This window comes from Oryctolagus cuniculus, chromosome 10, assembly GCF_964237555.1.
Source record: "Oryctolagus cuniculus chromosome 10, mOryCun1.1, whole genome shotgun sequence".
NCBI lineage: Eukaryota > Metazoa > Chordata > Mammalia > Lagomorpha > Leporidae > Oryctolagus > Oryctolagus cuniculus.
The window spans coordinates 84,970,244-84,995,487 of NC_091441.1; the positions used below are offsets into that span (position 1 = coordinate 84,970,244).

The following is a 25,244-nucleotide window of genomic DNA, read 5'->3' on the forward strand; positions in this document are numbered from 1 at the left end:
TTCCCTGGGCCATTAGCAAGCAGGGAGCTGTATCCAAAGTGGATCAGCCAGGACACAAATAGGCTCCCATATCAGATGCAAGAGTCACAAGCAGTGGCTTTAGCTTTTACGCCACAACGCTGGCCCCTAAATTTGTTCCTTCTGAATTTGTAGTTATGACATACAGTGTCAGGTCTGAAAGTCTCATCCTATAGGATAACAAAGGGAGCAGAATAAAGATTCGCAGTCCTAAGGATAGAGTCCCAAAGCTAGTATGAGTGGGTTTCATATGGTGCTCTACAGCCTAGGCAACAGTTTTCAGAATGGTCTTCTAGAATGACCAGTAAGCAAGGAACACCTGGGGGTGAGCAGGCTGAAGACTGGGTCAGTTAGTAGAACTGCCATCAGCAAGTCATGTCCTTATTAGATCAAGCCACCTCAAAAACTGGAATGATGACTTTCTGAGCAAGCTCAAGAGAAGCCACTTAGAACTTCAAATTCAGCATTACAAGAAAAACACTGTTCTTTTAGACTAAATGATCCAGACAATTAGGTGAGGGTCTTTATGTTACTATGCTGCTCTCATTCATGAGGAGACAAAGTCAGGAGGTGAACCAACTCCCATTCAAGTCCCAAGGCAGCCCTAGCACGAGTAAGACTCAAATGGCAGGACTGCTATCAGGACTCGACACTTAGCACAAAGTGGGAATTCCAGGAAGAGACTCTGATGTTGTTGTCTGTAAGGATGGAAGTTACTTTCTCCATGTGATGCTTTGCTTGAAGTCAACTGTTGCAAGACTTAAAAGAAAAAAAAATACACCCAGGGGTCCCTTGCCCACCTGGTGAGACAAGATGAAGCAGATGCCTGCCACTCACATTCTACAAACAAGGCACTGCCTCGGAGAGCCTGCTGCTCAAGGCACACAGCTCAGCCACAGCCCATCCATTCTCTGCTTGATGCGTCCCTACCCAGAGCCCAGTGCTACCTGGGACCAGGGGCTTATCTGTTCCTGGCATCACCCGCTGCTGGCCGCTCAGGATACTGTGCACCTGAACTCTGGCTCTTGGTCCCTCCTGTCCTTTGGGTGTGGGTTTTCCCTTTCTGTGGAAATAGATGGCTTTGCTTCCAGTCTTTCCGTTTTCCAACACTGCCATTTGCATTTCCATTGACCAGATTATCTCTCCCGAGTGACCCATGCGAATCACCACTCCCCTGAGAGCCAGTTTTCATGAATCAAAGATTTCCACTTAACTCACAGGAACATTCAATCCCAGGAAAGCCCTAGGAGAAAAAGTGGGCCAAACTCCCTCGCCTGAAATTTCCACTGGGTGACCCCAGAAAGCTCTACAGGGGACAATTTATATAAAAATCCACTTTTCCCCCCTAGACTCAGGTAAGTCTATATGTCTATTTATAGACTCACCCTCCAAACTGTGGTTTTTTAATATACATAAGAAAGTAGCCTTTTTAACACAGCCGGATCAAAGCAGAAGGTTGTTATTTATTCATTAACTCTTCTGTAAGCAGTACCTTTTCTAGGTACTAAGGAAAAAGTTAGGAAATATCAGTGAAATTCTGAGATGAATGCCATTTTTTAGTTGTATGTTTGTTTGAAGATTTTTGTAATTGGGGGCCAGCGCCATGGCTCACTTGGTTAATCCTCTGCCTGTGGCACCGGCATCCCATATAGGTGCAGGGTTCTAGTCCTGGTTGCTCCTCTTCCAGTCCAGCTCTCTGCTGTGGCCTGGGAAGGCAGTGGAAGATGGCCCAAGTGCTTGGGCCCTGCACCCACATGGGAGACCAGGAAGAAGCACCTGGCTCCTGGCTTTGGATCAGCGCAGCGCTGGCCGTAGCAACCATTTGGGGAATGAACCAATGGAAGGAAGACCTTAAAAAAAAAAAGATTTATGTATTTGAAAGACAGTTACAGAGAAAGAGAAAGGGAGAGACAGAGAAAAGCCAGGAGCCTCGAACCCCACTCAGGTTTCCTATGTGGGTAGCAGGAGCCCAAACACTTGGGCCATCCTCCACTGCCTTCCTAGGCACATTAGCAGGGAGCTGGATCTGAAGTGGAGCAGCGGGGACTTGAACTTACGCCCATATGAGATATAGGCCTCACAGGTGAAGGTTTAACCCACTGTGCCACAACACTGGCCCCTAAGATGAATACTATTTAATATTCAGCATTAGAAAAAGAAGCTAGAGAGACAGAATAGAAAAATGAGGCAGTTATCCCCAAAACTAAACCCTCCAAAACCTAATAGCACATTTAATCATCCATGTATTCAATGGAATGAAACTTGACGAACATTTCTCACTTACTAGTTGGGTGACCATGAGCAAATTACTTTACCTTTTTATGCCTCAGTATCTTTAATTATAAAATAAAATTACCGAGGGGCCAGTGCTGTGGTGTAGTGGGTAAAGCCACGACCTACAATGCCTGCATCCTACATGGGCTCCAATTCATGTCCTGGCTGCTCCATTTCCAATCCACTGCTGTGCTACAGTGTGGGCCCCAGTTTTACCTTTTTTTTTTTTTTTTTTTTTTTACAAGCAGAGTGGACAGTGAGAGAGAGAGAGAGAGACAGAGAGAAAGGTCTTCCTTTTGCCGTTGGTTCATCCTCCAATGGCCGCCGCGGCCAACTCACTGCGGCCAGAACACTGCGCTGATCCGATGGCAGGAGCCAGGTACTTATCCTGGTCTCCCATGGGGTGCAGGGCCCAAGCACCTGGGCCATCCTCCACTGCCCTCCCTGGCCACAGCAGAGAGCTGGCCTGGAAGAGGGGCAACCGGGACAGAATCCGGCGCCCCAACTGGGACTAGAACCCGGTGTGCCGTCGCCGCAAGGCGGAGGATTAGCCTAGTGAGCCGCGGCGCTGGCCCTTTACCATCTTTTTAAAAAATATTTATTTATCTGTTTGAAAGTCAGTGTTGGGGGGAGGGAATCCTTCATCCACTGGTTCACTCCCCAGGTGGCTCCCACAGCTAATGCTGGGCCAAGGTAAATCCTGGAGCCAGGGGCCAGGAGCTCTGTCTGGGTCTCCCTCAAGGCTGCAGAAGCCCCAAACACTTAGGCCACCTTCTGCTCTTTTCCCAGGCGCAGTACCAGGAGGCAGATCTAAAGTGGATCAGCCGAGACTCCAACCAACGCCCATGGCAGCGCCAGGCAGCAGCTTTACCCCTGTTTTAGCTTTTGTTTTTTTAACATTTATTTATTTGCCATTGTCTATCCATCCAAAGTCCCAGTAACAGAGTTAAGACAACCGCAACACGAGTGCAACTGTGTTAACAACTTTCTAGGTAGGTTCCAGTCTTTTTTTTTTTTTTTTAAGATTTTTATTTATTTATTTGACAGGTAGAGTTGCAGACAGTGAGAGGGAGAGACAGAGAGAAAGGTCTTCCTTCCATTGGTTCACTACTGAAATGGCCACAACAGCCGGAGCTACGCAGATCCAAAGCCCAGAGCCAAGAGCAGGGGGCCAAGCACTTGGGCCATCCTCCACTGCCTTCCCAGGTCACAGCAGAGAGCTGGACTGGAAGAGGAGCAACCGGCACCAGAACCCGGCACCCATATGGGATGCCAGCGCCGCAGGCAGAGGATTAACCTAATGCGCCACTGTGCCGGACCCAGGTAGGTTCCAGTCTTAACCAAATTGCTTTTCCCTCTGCCAGGAGAAAGGTACGCATTCATTTTCCAGAATAACTGGAACTTGTAGCAGATCGCTATGTAGCCCCTAGTGCTGGCAATCTGATATTTTTAGTGCTGAGCTCTAGCCGACCACCCAACAGAAAACCCTGATTCTAGGACATGGAGGGAGGAGGTGTGTGTGTGTGTGTGTGTGTGTGTATCCTATCTTTAACCGAAATCACCATTTCCTTTCTCTTGAAATTGAATACATTCCACTCTTTCTGAGAGCTGGCAAAGGAAAAGGTGTCACACGCGCGCGCGCACACACACATCTTCTCTCTCCAGCTAAATTTTGACTTTCAAATGTGCATCCGCAATCGGTAGGTGTAGCTCAGAGTGGCTGCTCCGCGCCGCCCCAGGCATCTCTCCCTGGCTGGAAGCAAGCGGAAGCGATTGAGAAATCCCTTCAGGGACTGGGGCTTCCCCAAGGGATCGACAACTTCGCACTCTGTCCCTCCCTCCCCCCGCCCTTCTCGAAACCACCGAGGAGTCAGGGGGTTGCCGAGGTTCCCGCCCCCTCTCGCTGCCCAGCGCGGTTCTTAACCTTTTTTGGGCCGGGGACCTCCAGAAAGCGAAGGACCCTCTCCGGGTGGAGTCAGAGCATGGGGGGGGGGGGGTGGAGGAAGAGGGAGAAGCACAACTTGAAATTCCTGCGAAACTTGCACGAGACCGTGGATTTGAAACACACCCCTGAAGTGTAGGATTAAGAACTGGGTCTCTACAACTCTCGATTCGGGGCGATTAAATCGAGAGCGGAGCTCAGGTGCCAAATCCCGTCCCGAGTGCGAGAGGGCAGGGCGGGCAGCGCTTCGGCGCGGGGCCACTTTCACTTGTAAGAAACCAAAGGCGCAGGGCTGGGGGAAAGCGCCAGGAAACGAGGGAAAGGAAGGGCAGAAAAGGAGGAGAGAGCCCAGCAGGAGGGGAGAGGGAAAGGCAAGCGGGGAGACTCGGGATGGCGAAGAGGAGGAGGAGGAAAGCAGAATTGGGAAGGAAGGAGACGAGCGGAGAAGGCAGGGGCGAGGGGCTGGGTGCTGCGCGCCGGAAAGGGGCGCGCTTTTGGCGTTCCATCCCCGGGCGGCCAGTCGCCGCAAACTCCAGCTCGGAGGGGCGGCGGGGACGCGACCCTCTGCCCCTGCGCTGCTGGCGCCTTGGGCCTCGGCCTCTAGCAGCCGGCTGGGGCCTCGGGCGGCGAGTGCCGCACGGGCCGGCCAAGGAGGGGACACGGTCTGGAAGGAGGCGGTGCCCGCTGCCTCGCTTTCTCCTCCCCTCTCCTCCTCCTAGAGGCGTGCACCCGGGGTATTCGAGCGGCGGAGGACCCGCGGCCCCCCCGCCCCCGCCCCCCAGCCCCCCATTCAAGAAGCCGCTCCGCTATCCCGGCCAGCACAGGGCGCCCGGCGCGCCTCGGAGCGCACGTTCCGCGCTTCTCCTGCCCGCTCGCTGGACATTATGCGGCCGAGCAGCCGAGCCCCAGTCCTCCTCCTCCTCCTCCGGCTCCTCCTGCAGCCCGAGCGGCTCAGCTCTCGGCAGGCGGCAGCGTTGCTCAGCCGAGCGCACACGGGACCCTCGCGGCGAGACCTCAGCGACTCCTAAAGTCAAAAGTTGGCGGCGGGCGCCGGGCTCCGCGCGCTCTCCACGGCCGCTGCCTCGCGTCGCCGCCACAGCCAAGGCGGGCAGGAGGGAGGGGGGTGAGGGTGGCGGGGGAGGGGTGGGGAGCACCATGCAGTTTGTATCCTGGGCCACACTGCTAACGCTCCTGGTGCGGGACCTGGCCGAGATGGGGAGCCCCGACGCCGCAGCGACCGTGCGCAAGGACAGGCTGCACCCGAGGCAAGGTAACGAGGCTGCGGCCCCAGCGACCCCGCCGCCCGCACTGCCACCTCCCCCGCTCTCGCTCCCAGGCGGGGTACCCCGTGGCGAAGGCCTCTCTCTCTCTCTCTCTCTCTCTCTCTCTCTCTTTCCTAGAAAGAATTACCTCCGGCTTTGAAGCCTCTCCCTTCTTTGGGTCATCCCCAGCCAATGACTAGGGAGAGACCGTGGAAAAGAATTGAGGCGAGCCCCCTCGCTCCTCGCTTTTCAGCCTGATCTTTCGCCTTCCCCACCCCCACACTCGCTGCCGAGTTACTTGGGGGCGCCAGATAGCGGCACTTTTTTTTTTTTAATTGGGGATATTGACCGGGATCTGACATTATCGTAAGATTTCTGATCTGTTCCTTATCTGGCACATCATGGTCTATCTCCAGCGCTTAGCACGGTTCTTGGCTCCTACGGGGACATAGTAGGTGCCCAGCAAACATTTGTCCACTGATTAAAGGTGACGGGATTGATGGACTTGAAGGGGCTGGAAAATAAATCAGGACAAAGTGCCCCCACCCCCAATCTTCCTTAAGTTAAAACTTCGGGTGGGAGGAATGAATGATCGATTCCTATACCTCTTCTTCTCTCCGCAGCGAAATTATTAGAGACCCTGAGCGAATACGAAATCGCGTCTCCCATCCGAGTGAACGCTCTCGGAGAACCCTTTCCCACGAACGTGCACTTCAAAAGGCGGCGACGGAGCATTAACTCTGCCTCTGATCCCTGGCCTGCCTTCGCCTCCTCCTCTACCTCCTCCCAGGCGCATTACCGCCTGTCCGCCTTCGGCCAGCAGTTTCTATTTAATCTCACCGCCCAAGCCGGATTTATCGCTCCGCTCTTCACTGTCACCCTCCTCGGGGTACCCGGGGTGAACCAGACTAAATTTTATTCCGAAGACGAAGCCGAACTCAAGCACTGTTTCTACGAAGGCCATGTCAATACCAAGTCCGAGCACACGGCGGTCATCAGCCTCTGCTCCGGAATGGTAAGTGGGCGCGCCCCCTCCTCCGGAGCGTCCCCGCCGGCTTCGTAAAGACCTGGAGCCCTCTCACTGTGCCCAGAGGCTCTGCGCGGGCGATACGTGCCCCCTGGAGAATTATTCGCGCGGCCTGCGGTTTGCAGGCTACCTCTGCGGGCGCCCTTAAACCTCCCCGGGGGCTTCTGGACGTTTCGGAGCTTTCTGGGGTCTGGTGCGCGTTGCCCACCGCTGCGAGGGGGGCTGGCAGTCGGTTTCTGAACTCGCAAAAAGTTGCTGGAGTTGGCGCTTCCTTGCAGCAAACTTGGCCGCCCCGGAGTGGTGCAGCTGAGCGCAGGACGCACCCGATTCCTTATTGGCGCGTCCTGAGCCGGGGTTGTGGCCCGAGGATCCCTGGCCAGGGAACTGGGAGTTCCTTCTGTGTGTGTGTGTGTGTGTGTGTGTGTGTGTGTGTGTGTGTGGTGGAAGGCGGTGCGTAATCTAGAGGCCTCGCGTTCGGGGGGGGGGGGGGGGCGGCTTTTTATCACGCTCAAGGAACCCCGAGGCTGAACCGGATTGACAAGGAGCAGGTCCTGTCCCAGCCACGGAAGGGTGGGCCGAGGGCTCTAGGGGCGGGGGAGAAGGCGGAGTCTTCCCCGGACGCTTTGAATTAGGGTGGAAGCTGAGGGTGGGGGCACAGCGCAGTCCGACTCTGCACCCTGCTGGCAGGGTGGCCAAGACTAGTAGCAGTCGGGAGAACGGGAGCCTGGAAAGGTTGCCAGGACGTGATGCGGCGCTTCTGGGGTTTTTGCCACCTCTGGGGTCCCTAGAGGTCGGAAAAGAGCCTGCGGCGCATATTTCTTTAGGGGAAGAAAGCTGGGGAGTCACCTCCCTGCTCTACCAAATACGCATTTAGCTGGAATACAAGTTGGGACCCCGGCTTCCTGCTCCCCGACCTTCCCCCCCACCCCCAGCCAAACATGCCCCCCCCCCCATTTTGTCCTACAGGGCATCTCCCCACCCCTTCCCAAATGACACTTGAGGACTTGCTGTAAGGTTCTGACCCCAGTGAGGACACTCCCTGACTTTCCCAAGCGACATGCGTTTTTGCCATGCGAGTATGACGCAGAAACTTTCCCGGGTCGGGCTCTCCCAACGCACGGCGCCCTACGCGCCAAGGGGGTCTTGGACTCTGTGCCCGGTGATGAGTTCACTCTTCCCCCGCAGCACTTCTGCCCTCCCCTCCCCCATCACCTGGTCTAACTGGGGTTTGGGGCACTTACCCGAGGTGCTCGGCTGCCTGCTCTGCGCACTGCTCTTCGCGGGTCCCCTGTTTCTCATCCTCTGTGTCGCGCGGTGGAAGGACCTGGAGGGGCACAGGCGATTCTGAAGACCGGAAGGGGGCAGGTGTAGCCTGCTGGGATGCGGGACGGAGCTGAGCCCCTTTTGCCCCCAGCCGAGCCCCAGAGCGAGCCCCGGAGCAAAGGCGCCCACTGCGCGGTGTGGAGGTTGTTGGGGGTAGGCGGAGACCGGTTGGCGAAGGGGGAGGGGGTGCTGTGTTGAGTCATCCCTGCCCGGAGACCTAGAGCTGCAGTCCTCCGCGTCTCTTTGAAAGGTTAAGGCCTTGGGGGGAGAAGTCAGACGTTTGAGCTCCAAGCATCCGAGCGCCCCCGGATTCCCGGATAGCAAACCCCAATTCTGGGACGGCAGGGCTAGGTCTGCCCGTGGAAGTCAAGTTTGTAAACAGTCTTTACTCCTCCTCTCTCCCCGCCTCCACGCCTCTGAATCCGAGTGGCCCCAGCACTTGTATAAATATTTTGCTGCGCAGGCCCTTCGTTTCCATTGGCAGTTTTAGGTGGCAACGTGCACGTGGTCTCCTTAGGAAATGAGAACCCAGGCTGCAGAAACGAGTTCCCGGACTGTGATAACCCCCTTCCTGTTCTGTTTAGTTTGCCATCTGCCTTTTTTTGGAGAAGGGGGATCACATGCACCTTCAAGACAGGCACAGGAGCTGTTTGTGGCTTCAGCCAGTGGTCCAGCTCCAAGACCCCCACCCCTGTGGCTTCCTCCTGGAATTTATCTTTCCTCCTAAGGCGTCTCCTTACCATTCTGCAGCAGTAGCATCCTGAGATTCCTGGTGCGTGGCCCCCAGAAATCTTTGCACTCTTCAGAGGGGACGGTGACAACCCTTCCCCCAGCACATCAGTCATCAGTTTCCCTGGATTTCATCTCAGATGTGTTGCTCAGCTCTTAGGAACATCCTCACCCTATTTCCAGCCCTCTTTTCTGTTCTCTCGCATTCTCATTCAGACCAGTGGCTAAGAAATTTCCACGAGGCTGCTCCAATCTTTGTCCTCAATTCCTGGTGCACACAGATTCGGAACAGGTATGGGCCAGATCACTTCCACCACATTGGCACACTTTACAGAGTACACCCCTCCCCCCAGGCTCCTTCCTTGGGCTCCCTTACACGGCTCACATCCAGGTACCTGGGTCTCTCCCATTTCTCAGTCTGAGCCCCACAAATCCTGTGCATATTTCAGGCTTGTTGTAGGCGCCATTCTCAGAGTCCCTCCCACTCCAGTCCTAGGCTTACCTCCTGGCCTGTGTGTCTTCAGATGGACTTGATCCTCTCACCCAGCTTCCTATGCCCAAATCATGCACTTTTTTTTATTTATTTATTTATTTATTTATTTATTTATTTATTTTTATTTGAGAGCCTGAGAAACACGGAAAGACCGATAGACGGAGAAAGGCAGTTCCCATTGGTAGGTTCATGCCCAAAAGAGCCCCCGATTGTAGCCACAGGTGGGATCCAGTTATTTGAGCCATCACTGCTGTGGACCAGGGCCCACATTAGCCGGAAAGTTTTTAAAGTGAAATTTGTATCATCTTCCCCAAGAGACCTTTTCTCCCCGACTGACGGCTTCTTTCCCTCTCCACCTTCACAGACCCACACGTGCTTAGGATATTCTGTTTGTGTTGAAGTTCCTGGCACGCATGGTCTGTTCCTTTCTCCTTGGCAGTGGGATCAGCATCAACTCGTGTTTCTTCACTACAGCATCCTTGTGTTTTAGAAAAAAGATACCAGACAAGATAACTCTGGCTCAGCAACTGTTCTGTGAAATCAACAGTGACGTTCATGTTGGTGTCATATTGTTACCATTTATTGCGGTTTAACTCTGTGCTTGGTGCTGTGATAAGGGTTCTGTATATGCAGTGTCTCATCTAGGTCCTAACAGTCCAGTCCTCCAAATCACTAATTGTGCTGATGAGCACAGTGAGGCTTTGAGACCTAGGGACTTGTCCAAGGTCTCAGAGCGAGGCTGTTTTGTTAAAAAGACATTGACCCAAAGCCAGGATAGTGAGTTCTATAGGAGTAGAAGCCCATGGAAGATGCAATTAGAGGTAAGTTTATTTCGATGCAAAAAATTTTGAAATCTATGCATAGTTTTTTCCGCAGCATGTGTATTTCATGAATTGTTGAAGACCTCTCTTACGTACAGATTTCAAAACGTTTTTGCAGAAAAATGAACTGGCCTTTCAGTTCCATTTCCCATGAACTTTTTGAAGTCCTGTCATGGACTCAGCACTAGCGTTCTTGAACTTTGGACAAGTCACTTCCTCTCTCTGTGGCTCAGTTTCCCCATTTACCAATGAAAGTGGCAGGTCTTCACCAAATGTGCTCTCAGGCTGCTGCCTGCTAGTCCTGTTAGGGTGGGTTCCACATGCTGTAGCGTAGAACACCCCCTGTTCTTTGTCCAGGGCTTATTTGTTTAAAACCAGGTAGCGGTACCTGGGTGAGAATCAATTTGTTCAACAGCTTTTTCTCCGGAACCAGGTGCTCTGACTCTTAGTCTGATCACAGTAGAGATGTCTTCTCTTTAAGCTCATGAATCACGTGGAGAACTTTAAAGGAAACAAAAAAAGGACTGTTGACCATATCCCTAGAAATTCCGTATCTCTGAATGTTAGATGGTGCTCCAAATCCAATTTAAAGAAATGGACCAAAAATCTGATGTTCCCATATTTGGGGAACCACTGTCTTAACCTAGGGTGTCTCACACCTTCTCATGTATGACATCACCCTGGGGAGCTTGGCAGTACCCCCATTCCTGGGCCAGGTGTTTGGCTTTAGCCCTTAAGGTGCCCATCCCATGTCTGAGACCCTAGGTTTCATATCAAGATCTGGCTTCTGACTCCAGCTTCCACCAAGAGGATGGGGATGATGACTAAAGGAAGTGAGTGACTGGCACCCCCATGGCAGACCTGGATTGTACTCCCAGCTCCCAGCTTCAGCCCCAGCCCAGCCACAGCCATGGTGGGCCTTTGAGGAGTGAACTAGCAGATGGGAGCACTGTCTGTCTCTGACTTGTCTTCTCTCTCTCTCTCTCTCTTTCTGTGTGTGTTTCTCATTCACTCTCACTTTGTCCCTGTCTGTCTTTCTGTCTGTGCCTCACAACTAAATTTTTAAAAATTTCAAACTGCAGTTCTTGGTGCCTAGCCCAGAGGTTTTGATTCAGTAGATTAGATTTGGGGTGGAGCACAGCTCTTGGGATTTTTAGCAAGCTCCGGGATACTGAAGGTGCTGATGCTAACCTTCAGGAATGGTCATTTCCCTTTTGTCCGGGGAAGGCAGACAGTCTGTGACTTTTTTCCATGTGGGAAATGGGACAGTGTGAAAGAGGGAAAAGCTCACATTTTCCCATTAAGCACCACCTCCCACATGCCATAGGAGCTTTTCAGTGGTGTTGTACTGTTTGGTTTGGGTGCAACCCTGAGGCATCATTTATCATTTGCAAAACTTGTGGGTATGTGGAGAAGAGACAGGGAAAAGTTACCATTTTCAAGGTGCCTAGAAGGATTGGCAAAAGCCACTTGTATCCTGGTGGTTGGAGGTTAATACCAGCCAACACCAAACCACTAATGTGTTGTGAGCCCCTGCTGGGCGTCAGACCCATTGCTAAGCACTTTGTATGCATTTTCACACTTAATTGGCACAGTAACACTTCACAGTCTACTGCTTGGTTCCCAAATGATAAACAAGGAAGCTGAAGCTCAGAGCTGTTAATAGTTTTTCTCAAGGTGGGTGGGTAGGTGGTGATGCTGGGACTGGAACCTAGCGAGGTCTGCCTCCAGAGCCTTGTGCCATCTCGTTCCATGGTGAGAAAGGGAAGGCACAGTGACCCATGTGTCACAGTTGCAGGTGGCACCACCTTGAAGGCGTCACAGACAACATATGCTTCCTGAATTTGAATCAGATAGAAGGCTGCAATGGCCCAGCTTCTCCCTCTGCAGTTCCCAAAGTTTCCAGGCTATCCTAACACAGAGACACACTTTCAGCAGCCTGCAGGCATGATATGATTGGAATTTGAGTACCAAGGAAGTGTTGGGTAGACACAAATTGGGATAACAGGTGCAATAAACCAGAGCCAAGTCAAGAATAAGGTACTAACATAGCAGAGACTGAGAAGAAGCCACTCTGCATGTGCTGTGGCATTTTCAGTTTAAGCAGCTGTCCTGGGAAAAGGATTGGGCAGAATGACTGTCTCCACTTGGAACTGATCCCTTGTTTTTTCCTCCCAGTGGCCGAGTTATGTGCCATTGACCTCTCATCTCTCTTCATTTGCAGATGGGGACATTCCGGTCCCATGATGGGGATTATTTTATTGAACCACTACTGTCCGTCGATGAACAAGAGGATGAAGAGGAACAAAACAAACCCCACATCATTTACAGGCGCAGCCCTCCCCAGAGGCAGCCCGCACCCGGGAGGCGTGCATGTGACACCCCAGGTATTTGCTTCTTGCTTATGTGGAGGATCCAGCCTGGGGAGATAGGCTGATTTCCATATTTCAGAAATCTCTCCCCGTGTACCAAGTGCTACCATATCCACTGCCTCTTATTCAGTCTTCCAGTGAGGTAGGTATATCCCCACTGCATAGATGTGGAGACTGCTGAGAGATTTAGCTTCTGGTCCAAGGTGGCACGGCCAAGAAATCACAGAATTTGTACTCAGAAAGCCTTGATCCAAGCCCTCTGTGGGCAGAGTTGCCTCTTCTGTTTCAAGTTGCTCATCTTTAGTTTAGGGTTGAGTCGAGTCATGTCTTGAGGCTGTGATGACAGTATATTGAAACAGCAACTGCTTATATTTTCTTGGTGTCTTCTGTTTGGGTGGTCTTGCTTTTTTTTTTTTTTTTTTTTTTGCTATGTAGGGTTACAACACAAGGAACTCAAAGAGACATCTGTGTGGTTATTGGAATTATTCTGGGCTAAGGTTCTGTGGCTGAGGTTCTGTGGTTGTGCTGAGGTTCTGTGGCTGCAGGGGTCATGGGCAGGGGGCTAGGCCCTGTGCCGTCAGGTTTCAGTCATATCCTTGGATGTCCATTGCTTGTTGGCCTTCCATCATGCCCAGATAGCAGGAGGCCTGGGCTATCGTGTTTGGCCATCATCAGGGGTATTTCATTGTGTGTGCCGGGGAGTGCTGCTGCTTGCCTGAGTTTCCACATTTGCAATCTTGCAAGGACCAACCATTCTGCCATCTCTGCAGCCTAGTCACCCTCTGCCTGATGATGACTTATCTTAGAAATCAACCCTCAATTTGTGCCTGTGTTTAGGGTGTTAAAATACTCTCAGAAGCAAACTCTTGGACTTCTGTTTTGGAAACTTTCTGCTTCTCTCCTTTATTTTTAAAATGTTGCATCAAACCATTGATTAGCTTATGGCAGGGGGTGTCTTTCTGCCTTTTATAAACAATGCCAAATTCAAGACCCACAGAGTTTCCTCGTGTGCTTCCCAAATCATCACTTACTTTGTCTTCTACAGGTATCAGGTTGTTCCAGTGTAACAGTGTCTGCTGTCCTCTTCTCTTGGAGTTAATATTTCTAAACTGAATCCTTTCATAAAAGATAACATTGGCAGCTGTAACCTGAAGTAGCCATGTCTAGGGATGTCTTTGGACTTTACTCCATCTGGCGCTGTGTTGCTACTAGGATTGAATGGACTATAACTGAAGAAATCTGTCAGTTAGAGCCTTTGAACCGCCAAGGGAAGTGTATACTCAGAGAACCAGCAGCTTTCCTAGTATCAAGATTGCCAGCCACCTGCAAGTTTAGTGGACAAGACATTTACTACATTTTCTTTAGCCATGCTAGTATGACTATTGAGCTGTGCCTCCTGACTTTCTAAATCTGTGTTACCAAGTTCATACTTTATGTGAGTGGTCTTCAAAAAGTTCATGGAAAATGAATATTCTGAAATACTATGTATGCATTTCAACATTTCTCCCATCAAAATAAATTCATCTTTTAATTCCATTTTCCCAAGAACTTTCTGAAGTCCCCTATATATATATATAAAATATGTATATGTATATATATGTATATATATTTATATATATGTATATATGTATATGTATATAATGTTTGATAAAGGAGAATATATGATTCTTTCCCTTCCATATTATTCATATGTGTTCAAAAGACATTGAATTTGTATTTTCATTGACCAGTGATACCTGGTGATGTTATTCTGGCTGATTTTATATTCTGGCTAATTTTATATCAACATTTTAAAAAACTACTTTACATAGTGTTGTTGAGTACTGGCCTTGAACAAAGCACTTTACCTGTATTCCTTCACTTAAAGCTTACCGCAAACCTATAAGGTAGGCACCATTCTTATCCACACTGTACCTGGGAACTGAGGCTCCTGCAGATGAAGTAGCATGGCTAGTTCACAGGACACCTCAGATTTGTCCGATTCCATGGCCCACAGTCCCTGTGCAGAACTGTATAGAGAAGACAGTGAGAAGGGCAGGAAGAGAAAGTTTTCCTTAATATTCTATTTTTTTTTTAATTATTCAAGGTTTTATTTTTTTCACTGAATTATCCAAGTCAATGGGCATTTGATTTTCTGGCTACAGGACAAGTCACTGTCAAGTCCTGCCAAACAACACAAAACAGGAGGGAAATCTTTGAGAGGATAAAGATTGAAAACAATGAAAGGTGACTTAATTTTTCAAAGAAATTTATTTAAATTACTTACATGCATTGTTGCTATTGGCATCTTCGAGTTGCACCTTTTCAGTCACCAGTGGCGATTTGTAGCTTTCCTTCTGGTTTTTGCTTGTCCATGACCAATATGGCACCTCCCTGCCTTCACCCTGAGTGACGAATCCGGAGCCCAGCAGTTTTGATTGGCTCTACCAAAGGTTGCTGCTGGACTGTGCTCCTCTGGTTTCTCTCTTCCAGCTGCTTCTGCACCCCTTCTTTGAATTCAGATGCAGGAGGCTCAGAACAGTTGGAAAGAACTTTGGAATATGGCACAATTCACCAGCAGCCACTTGAGGGACGAACCAGCAGGTCATGGAAACCTCCGAAACCAGGTAGCCCTTGCACAGGGAGTGAAAGTAGAGTGGGGTTGGGAGTAGTCCCCTGTGCCAGAGAGGAAGGAAAAGGACTCCCCAGGAGCATCCACTCGGTGGCCGTGACTTCCCTCTCCCCCAGCCAAGATACCCAAGAGTAAACCGCAGACCCTGGGAACGTTATGCAAATGCTGATTCTATAAACACACACAGACACATACAAACATACTCAGACACACACAAACTCCTCTCCCAGACAGATGGGGATGGAGCATGAATCACTGGTTTTAACTAGTTTCCCAAGAGGTTCAGATGTTGGGCTACATTGGACAGTCACTACAAAAGGTGGGGTTAAGGCTATAGTGACTATCCTCACTTACTGCTTGCTTGCTTCTCTTTGGACTTGGCTATCTAGATCAGTGCTTTCTGTGTCTTATTTTCTCACAGGATGATTGAATATTTGTGCTGGAGAAAACCGTAGCAGTAGAGTCTAATTTTGTACAGATGAGATAACTGAAGTTACAGAATGCTCGATTTCTTGTTTTCAGAAAGATTGATGCCCTGTGTATTCAACAGCAACCCATCAGGACTTTCCTTAACCCTAGCCTTTCCCTAGCCAGGAGCAGGCCCCTGGGAACACCTTGCAGAGCTGGGTGTAATCTTTTAGTTGCTGAATTACAGGCATCTGAGTAGAATAGGGCACTATGGCTGTAACACTACCGCATACCTGTGATATAAGTATCGCTGCTCATTTATGAGTCTTGATGCATATGATTTAAAAAAAAAAAGATCCTGATATAACTTATATTACAAAGACAGGTGTAGAAGAAGTCAAATGTAATGAAAAGTTGATGGGTTTAGAAAGGAGTCTATAACTTCTTTTATTCATCTATCTGTGAGCAGTTCCTCTGTGCCATGCAGATAAAAATCAGAAACCATGCTTTTTCAGTTGGTTGTGTGATCACAAGCACATTTGAAAGTATAAAGTAAAGAATCCCCAATGTGGACCTTCCACAGTTTGATTCAGGACTAAATGAGCCCAAGAAAGCTTCTGGGATAGTGTTTGACAGATGACAAACTGTCACTGAATAGCAGATTAAAAACAAAGCGCATGAAAGTAGACAACACAAGACCCTAGTAAAGGGAAGAAAACTCAGACTACCAAACCCCAGAGCTAGTGGCTTAGAGCATCCTGATTATTAGCTCTTAAAGAGTTCTGTGGGATTTGCCCAGGGTCACCCTGCCAACAAGTGGCAGGGCTCAGAATCATGTCTATACACTTGTTTTCTCCAGACCCACTGTAGAATGGTAAAATTTTATTTCTCAAAAGTTTCTCTTGCCCAGAGACTGTGCTTCCTGGATTGTGTCTGTTTTGCCGTCATTGGTTGTATTCACGTGTGTGCATTTGTACACTTTGGTGTGTCTGCTTTTATTTATCTCTTCATCTTAACTGGAATTTCCTTAGGGTTCAGGATAGAAAGTAGGGCATCTCCTTCCCATGCATGCCCTTGTGACTGCAGCGTGCCTTACACAGTGGGTCTTCCTTCAAGGTCACTGAGGTCATTGCCTGCCTGTCACTGTCATACTCCAAGGGACCAAGTGATAGGCTTATGGGAGCCATCCGGGGGAGTGTGCTGCTTTTAGAAGCCACTTCCTGCTGATCCGTTTCACTGCAGGTTCCCAGATAAAATCCCAAGTCCTGTCTCATGGACACTCCTGATTTGACCCTGAATTTGGCACAAGAGGATTTAGGTGCTCTTATCCACGAGCCAGTCAGGCGTCCTGTTAGATGAGTGAGAGAAAGGCAACAGAGAAGGCTAAAAGAACACTATTTTTGCTTGCCTGGTCCTAAAACACGGTGTTTTCTTGTGTCTGCAATTTCTGCCGCACCCTTCCATCTGAGCAAGGCCGGCTGTTTCTTGTTTCTGAGAGCAACAAAGAATTGTCTGTCCCTTATCCCATCAGTGCTGCTTCTAAGGATGCACTTGGACAGTTGTGTGAAGGTGTTTATTAACATATGATGGTGTTCATGAGAGCAAAAGACTGGAAACAACCTAAGTACCCCTCAGGAGGAGGATAGGCCAATAGATGATGGGGCATGCAAATGGTGGAATTCTATGTAGCCATTCAGAATGAAGATAGAGTTCTATGTTCAAACATAAAACAAACACAGAAACATATGTATATTAAGTAACTAGGCAATGATGAACTATTTATAATCCTGTTTTAAAAGATGTCAAAGTGTGTGTAAAGAAAAATCTGAAGCAACGGAATGACAGTATTAACAGTGATTATGTCTCTTTGCTGGGAACATAAGTAGTCTTCTTAAATTTTTGAATTCTCTTATTTTATCACTCTTTGTCCATGAGTCTGTAATGGTTTCATAATCAGAAAATACAGGTTAAAAAAAAGAAATGAGAATAGTGGTGTTTAGCTGTTCTGTAGCCCCATGGCGCTTGTCACTGTACACCAATAACCAAGACAGGAATGCATCTCTGAGGGCTGGAGATTGGCAAGACAGCCCCCTGTCCTGCTATTTTGGAAATGAAATGGTCTCCACAACCAGACAGGTGAAAATCTTGCTTTGTGTTTGCTTCTTTAGGATGCCTGTGCCTGTGGTCACAATTGCTTCCCTCTCGTCTCAGTCCTATGTCCACTGAACCGACCCTGTGATTTCTATGACTAAGTTCCCATTGGCGACTGGGTACTGTGTTTACCACCCACATTAGAATGTGCTACCACTTCCTGATTGGGCTCTGAAGGCTGCAATTATAAGGACTGGAAAATAGCAGAGAATAATTAAAGCCATCATTTGTTGGGCTCTTAGGTGCATACAGGGGTTACTGTGGCAGACATATTACCCACATAATCCTGTATAATACCACAGTTGAGAAAACTACAGCTCAGAGAGTTTGAGTGATTTGTCCAAACTCACATAGCAGATGGGAGGTAGACCTGAACCTTGAACCCAGATCCAGTTCCCGTGGGCTATCCTGTCGGCTGAACTGCATTGAAAACTCAAGTGGAAAACTTGAGTTTCCAGAGTGTCTTCCTGACTTCCATCTGATTTCCAGTCCCTAAGTGATACATAATAATCACCAACATTTGCTGAGCATGCATTGTTTAGTGGATGTTGTTCCAAGTGCTTTGCATAGATTGTGTCTGTTAATCCTGGCCTCAACTTCAATTTTGCAGATGGGAGAAATGAGACAGAGGCATAAAGTCCATTAGGTTGACCCACTGAGGGTCACAAAACTCATTCACATAAACAAGCTCATGGTCTTGTTAGGGAATATTCGTGGCCTGTCCCATTGTGGATTTGACTGTATTCATATAAGAAGTCCGTTGGCTGGCAAGATGATAGAAAATGCTTGTCTGGAATTTGATTTGAGGAGAGCTGGCTGCTGCCTGAAGTTCCCACTGCGATTGTAATGATTCGCAGAGACCTAAGTCCCAGTTGGAGTGTAGGCTGGTTACACATTGGATCCCATTAATAATTTAGCATAGATTGGTTGATTAGATTAGCTGCCTATGACTTGGGCCCAAATGGAGCTAGAGACGGAGCTGGGGAGCAGATCCCTGAAAGATTTTTCAGTAAATGATTCTGGGACAGCTGGTGGATTCTGGACAGTGGCAGAGGCTTTGGCTGACTTCACCATCTGCTTGGGCCGGAGCAGGTCACTGGGTGGTGGCTGATTAGTGACTCAGGAAGAGGCCAGCTTCACTCCACTTCTGCCACACACCTTCTACACCTTAAAGCTCTTCCTTCTTGCCTTTTGGCCTCTGGAAGAGAACAAGCAGCATTTAAGGAGTCATACATTGGGCCAGGTTAAAAGTGCTGTAAGGTGACTTTATTTATACTGTTATAGCTCCCTATGAGAAAGATGCTTTGATTAGTCCCATTTTACAGATGAGACAGCTGAGAGAGGTGAATGAACTTTGTCTACAGCATGTCAAAAGGGAAACAGTTGGCACCACACCCCTAGGCTGGTTCTGAATTTTTCAAGATCATTGCTGCCTTTGGGGGCCTGCTGTTTGTGTAATGGTCCTTTGTTGTGAGGATAGGTCCTCAGCTGTGTTTATTATAGATTCTTGCCTCTGCATGAGATTAAAAACTCAAAGCAGAGACATAGATAAAGAGCAAGAATGGGAGCAGAATCTCCTTAAAGAGAGATGCACCCCACCCCAGTTCAGGGGCCTCTTTATTAGGTAGGGGTGGTGCCCTAGTTGAAGAGACACCCAGGATGGAGTTTGGGCAGTGTTTAACACGTGGAGCTCAGGGTATACATTTTCATCATGGCATTGTCTTCAGGATGGAGGAGGCATAGGTGCATCATGGAAAGTGGGTGTGCCGACTTGGTGAAGAAGTGGGTGGAGTCGGGTGCAGGGCTATGAGACAGAGAGCTGGAAGCCTCACAGCTCCTTTGCTTGCCGATGCTCTGCCTCACCCAGATCACTTTCCTTTATCCCTTTTTGTTCCTCTTCAGGTTTTATACTTTTTGCCTCCTTTTTATATTCTTTGGTGACTTCATATCTAAGAAACAGTCAATATAAGCAATGACCTCTAAAATCAGTTGTAAGTTATTAGAAAATTACTGATCTAAGTAATGGATTCTTAAGCTTATTTCCTCAGCTTGGTCTTCTTTATGACATTAGTCTGAACATACTGCTTCTTTTTAAGCATTAATATTACTATGGCATTCCAAAATCATTAAAGGATAATAAACAAGAAACTTCTAATATTGGAAATGTTTCTTTCATTTGTTCTCATGTAGTCATCCAAGTTTTGTTTTTAACTTTTCCAACTTACTTTTCTTTGAATAATAATTTTTTAAAAATTACTTTGATTTTATTTGTAAGGCAGAGAATCCCAAAGAGAGACATACAAAGAGATCTTCCGCTTGCTGGTTCACTCCCCGAAGGCCCCCAGTAGTCGGAGCTGGGTCAGGCTGAAGCCAGAAACTCATGAACTCAACCTAAGTCTCCCACATAGGTGGCCGGGGCCATCCCCTGCTACCCACCAGGGTATGCATTATTGAGAAGCAGGAATTGGAAGTGGAGCTGAGACTCAAATTAAGGAACTCTGATATGGGATGTGGGCCTAGACACTGTACCAAATGCCTACCCCTCAGCTTGTGGTATAGAAACATTTTCTTATGAACATCTTCAAGGCTATGCTAGAGGCAATTATGAAGTGAGTCTCCATCAACATATCATCCACGTTTAGCAATAACTATAATTTTTCTATATATGCTTGTTTGTCTTTTTGCTCAAGTATTTTAAAGCAAACCCAAGATAAGATGACATTTTATCTCTAAATATTCCAATACACACCTCTGAAAAATGAGGATAGTTTTCTGCATAATTATAATATTTATCATGGTGCACAAATTAGCAATACCTTCTTTGTATCGCCTAAACAATACCTCTATTAAAATGTTCCTAGCTGGCCCCAAAATGCATTTTCACAATCCCTCTTGTTAGATGCTGAGCTAAGCAAATGCCACACATTGTAATTAGTTGTGGTTTCTTGAGTAATTTTTCCTCTGTTGTCATCATTGCTGTTGTTAAAATTGCGGTTTTGGTCTCTTTTTAGTTTTGCTCCTTTTAGCTGTTTTCTTTTCCCCTTCTTTTAGTCTTTGCTTCATCTTTATCATCCTAAGGTCTGGCTACACTTGCAAGAATTTGAAAAGCAGAGGTCAGCCCCTGAACCTTCAGCAGGCATCCAGAACAAAGCCTGCCACAGAGCCACTTATCAGTGTAATTTGGTTGAGTACAAAAGGTGGTGTGGTTGGTGCTTTTTGATCCTTTGTCTAAAATACCTTGATGATCCTTAATTTACAGCCTTTACTTAAGCCAGCTTTTCTACCCTTCACAGTCCATCTGCCCTGTGCTTGGAAAACCAGAAGGTCGCTTTGAGGTTGGAAACTTGAAGCAGCAGGTTGGGTTTGGACTTGAGGGCGGGCCTCACTGATATATATATAGTCCCCCCCATGCCGGAGCCCCTTTGATGCAGACAGCCACAAGGGCTGCCTGCTTCCTACCTCCTGCCTCCACTCAAAATCTGCCTCTGTGCCTGCTCCTCACATCCTGGGCGTTCCTGTCACTTAGCTTCCGAAAGCTGTTCTCTGCTGAAGAAAGGAGGTGATGCAGATCCATGCTAATGTTTTCATTGTCTGAAACCTGTTAAGAGGCACTGCCTTCTGTAGAAAAGACCTAGGAGCCTGTGCTGTGGCATATCAGGTAAAGCCACCAACTACAATACGGGCATCCCGTATGGACACTGGTTCGAGTCCCAGTGGCTCCACTTCCACTCCTGCTCCCTGCTAATGCGCCTGGGAAGGCAGCAGAAGATGGCCCAAATGCTTCAGCCCCTACACCCATGTCAGGGCCCCAAAAGAGCTCCTGGCTCCTGGCTCCTGTCTTTAGCCTGGCCCAGCCCTGGTCATTGCAGCCATTTGGGGAGATGGAAGATAGCTCTCTCTGTCTTCTCTCTCTCTCTCTCTTTCTATAATTCTGACTTTCAAACAAATAAATAAATCTTTAAAAAAAAAGAGAGAGAGAGAGAAGAGATCTAAAAATAGGGAAAGGGCTCCAGCACAGGGCTGACAGTTGGAGTCAGGAGGTTTGGGGGCTTATTCTGAGGACCCTTGAGATTTTTCATTTGAATGGGGCTGGATATTATTATTATTATTATTATCCTTATTGTTATTTCTTTGAGGGACAGAGAGACAAAGAGACACTGATCTCCCATCTGCTGGTTCACTCCCCAAATGGCCACAACAGTCCAGTGGGGCTGAAGACAGGAGCTGGGCATACAATCCAGGTTTGCCACATGGGTGGCAGAAACACTATTTGAGCCATTGCTGGCTGCCTTCCAGAGTCTGCGTTAGAGGGAGCTAGAACTGAGAGTGGAGCCGGGTGGTGAACCCGGGCACTCCCGCGTGGGCTGTGGGTTTTCCGGCTGCTAGGTCAAATGTGCACTCCAGTGGACTGTACTTTTGAAGGAGGACATTGCAGTGTTTCTTGGTCTCTTCAGATGAAGAAATAAGTCCACTTATTTAATAACGTGCTGTTTTATCATGCAGTGGAGGTTTAAAGTTTGCACCTTTGTATTCACTGATGTTGAGTTCTTCATCATTAACAGATCATTACAGAGTCATTATTATGGTCATTTATGGATGAGTTTTCTTCATTTGTCTGCTTGCATCTGGATCAGATGTCCACATGGACATTCTGTGCAGTTGAAAATCATTAAAAAGTAGAATGTGTTATGGAGTGTGGGTGCCTAACTTAATTTATTCCAAGTTCTTGCCCCAGCATGAATTCAAAGGAGAGAGAGAGAGAGAAAGAGAGAGAGAGAGAAGATGAAAGTAAGAGAGCAAGATGTATTTAAGGAGATACGGAGCACACATTCAGAAGTGAGCATGGGCAGCCTTCCTCCATGAGAGAGGGGCATCTGGTGGCAATGCCGCTGTCCCCTCCAGAGTTCAGGTCAGCCTCTTCATGGGGTTGGGAGTCATGCCCTAGTTGAATATACAAATGGGGCAGAGTTTGGGTGGAATTTCAGTGTGCACAGTGATCTCTGGAAAGGTTTCGTGGCATCTCCATGTAGAGCTCAGCATACGTGTGGTCATCATGGAGTCTTGTGCATGATGGGGGACTGAGGCTCAGGTGCATCATGGGAAAGGGGGAGTGCAGAGCCTGTAATCGTGTTGGATCAACACAGAAGGGGATGGGGTTCTAGCAACGCAGGGCAATGACAAGAGGAGTGCTAGAAGACCCCCTTCTCCTTTGTTCGATCACCAGCTCCTTGCCTAGCCCCTATCAGACATCATTCTGGACACCACAAAGAGGCACTTGGCTTGTGATTTATACCCCTGGCTATTAGACCTTGAGGAACAAAATCACTGAGGGTCAAATGTTGGTACAATTCTTTCTTTGTCACCAGATCCCACTTCTTATATGACATTCTATTTAGAGCTGAGCATTAAAAGCGTAGTCTGTATTAAAAAACTCTCAAGTTGATGTGATTGACCTCAACTTTCCTAAGTTTCTTGGGTATTTCTTTAATATTGCATTAGTATTTCCTACTGTTCTCTTCCCATTTTTTTATTAAGATATTATTTACATACCATAATATTCTTCCTTTGTATTGTAACTTTGCAAGTTCGAACAAATGCATATAGTCATGAAACTGTCACCACAATCAAGTTATAGAACAATTTATGGTATCTTTTGTAGTCAACCCCTCCACCCACTCCCTGTTTTTTGTTTCTATAGTTTTCCAGAATATCATAAAAGAAAATCACTGTGCACAGTACATTGGAAATTTGTTCATATGGTTGCTTGTATCAGTAATTTGTCATTTTTTATTGCTGAGTGGTATTCTGTTGCATGGATATACCACAGTTTGTTTACCTGTTCTCCAGTTGAGGTACATGGTTTTGAGCTACTGCAAATAAAACCAATGTAAATATGTTCATGCAGGTGTTTGCATGAATATGAGTTTTTATTTCAGTTGGGTAAATATATCGTTGAGTTATGGTAAGCATATTTTTAACTTGATAAGAAACTGCCAATCTACTTTTTTAAAAGATTTTGTTTATTTATGTGAGAGGTAGAGTTATAGACAATGAGTGAGAGAGACAGAAAGAAAGGTCTTCCATCCACTGATTCACTCTCCAAATGGCCACAATGGCCAGAGCTGTGCCGATCCAAAGCCAGGAGCCAGGAGCTTCTTCCAGATCTCCCACGCAGGTGCAGGAGCCCAAGGACTTGAGCCATCTTCTACTGCTTTCCCAGACCATAGCAGAGAGCTGGATCAGAAGAGGAGCAGCCGGGATTAGAACTGGCGCCCATATGAGATACACCTATTGTCCGCACTGCAGGTGGTAACTTTTACCCACTATGCCACAGTGCCAGCCCCTTCTGTGTATCTTGTTGAGTCCAAGTGTGTAGTCAAGTCTTTTGCTCATTTTAAAACAATTAGCATGTTTATTTTCTTTAAGTTTAAGAGTTCTTTATTCGTTCTGGACATGAGTTTGTTATATTTTCTGGATGTAAGTCCTTGATCAGATATGTATTTTGCCATTATTATGTCCCACAATGTGGTTTGTCTTTTCAAAAATGTGCAGACACTTATTTCATACATACAGTGCTTCCTTGGTTTACTACCAACACTGTGTGCACTGTAGAATCCATGGTGCCTGGAACTACACAGCAGAAGAGCACAGTGGGGAGTGTCGTACAGCATGTGTCTGGAACACAGGTGCAGAGAAATGGAATAGGAAAGTCTTGTTCAAGACTCGTTATTCAAAGCCATCGTGCAGGGCAGCAGGAAAGGCAGGCTGTTGTTTTTCTGCTTGGTATTCCAGAAATACGCCTTAGAATGCTCAGTCAGTGTACCTGACCATGGGAATGTGTTCCCTTAGCTCATGGCTGAAAACAGTTACAAAGCAGCCCCTGCATACCCAACAGTGCAGCTAAGGGCAGCCATTTGACTCAGCACTCTGGACTCTGGCTGAGAAGCTGATATCCCATATGGAAGTGCTTAGGTTCAGGTTCCAGCTACACTCCTGATTCTAGCTTCCTGCTAAGGTAAACCTTGGGAGGCAGCAGGTGATGGCTCAAGTAGTTGGGTTGCTGCCACCCACTTGGAAGTCATGGACTGAATTCCTGACTCCTCACTTCAACCTGACTCAGTCGTAACCATTGCCGGCAATTGGGGAGCCAGCGGATAGGAGATACTTTTTTTAGTTTTTTTTTATTATTATTTAATGAATACAAATTTCATATGTCCAACTTTTAGGGATATAGTATTTCTCCCCCCACATTCCCGTGCTCCCAACCCTACTCCCATCCCACCTCCTACTCCCTATTTTTGTCTCTGTCAACTTCTGTCTCCTTGCTCTCTGTCTCTCTCTCTCTCTCTGTGTGTGTGTGTGTGTGTGTGTGTGTGTCTGCCTCTCACAATTTTTTTTAATCAAAGAATTTAGCTATATGCTCTTGCATGTGTATATGCATGCATGCACAGGAGTGAGACAGAGAGAGGCAGAGGGACAGTGAATAGAAAGTGAGGTGGAAGAATTTGTAGTGTGACTTCAGCTCTGTATGACCAAATACTCTTGGGGGGACAGCCAGTGAGCGGCATCACTCCAGTATTCCTGGAAGACCCTATTCTGTGCTTTGTGGACAATTTAAGGATTTTTCAAAATGTCTTTGAATATACACTTTTTTTTTCTTTCAAGCCAATTTGCAGATCCTCATAGGTGGTGCTATTCTGTTGTAACCTGTCAGATTACAGAAAATGAAATGGTTTTCAGAAATGGTTGTGTTTCAGCAGATCCCAGATCAAAACTTCCCAGGGAGAAGTGGAGGTGAGCACTCTGTCCACAT

General features: G+C 47.7%; 1 protein-coding gene across 4 annotated transcripts in view; it reads left to right on the forward strand.

Moving 5' to 3' along the window:
• Nucleotides 1-4,989: 4,989 nt before the first annotated feature.
• Nucleotides 4,990-25,244, forward strand: part of ADAMTS9 (ADAM metallopeptidase with thrombospondin type 1 motif 9) — a 174,505-nt gene continuing 154,250 nt past the window's right edge. For all 4 annotated transcript variants that reach the window (XM_002713292.5, XM_008260887.4, XM_008260886.4 and 1 more), the window contains exons 1-3: nt 4,990-5,504; nt 6,120-6,511; nt 12,114-12,276. In XM_002713292.5, coding sequence (XP_002713338.5) covers nt 5,390-5,504; nt 6,120-6,511; nt 12,114-12,276 — 670 coding nt within the window. In that variant the 5' untranslated portion in view covers nt 4,990-5,389. The remainder of the gene's footprint in view (nt 5,505-6,119; nt 6,512-12,113; nt 12,277-25,244) is intronic.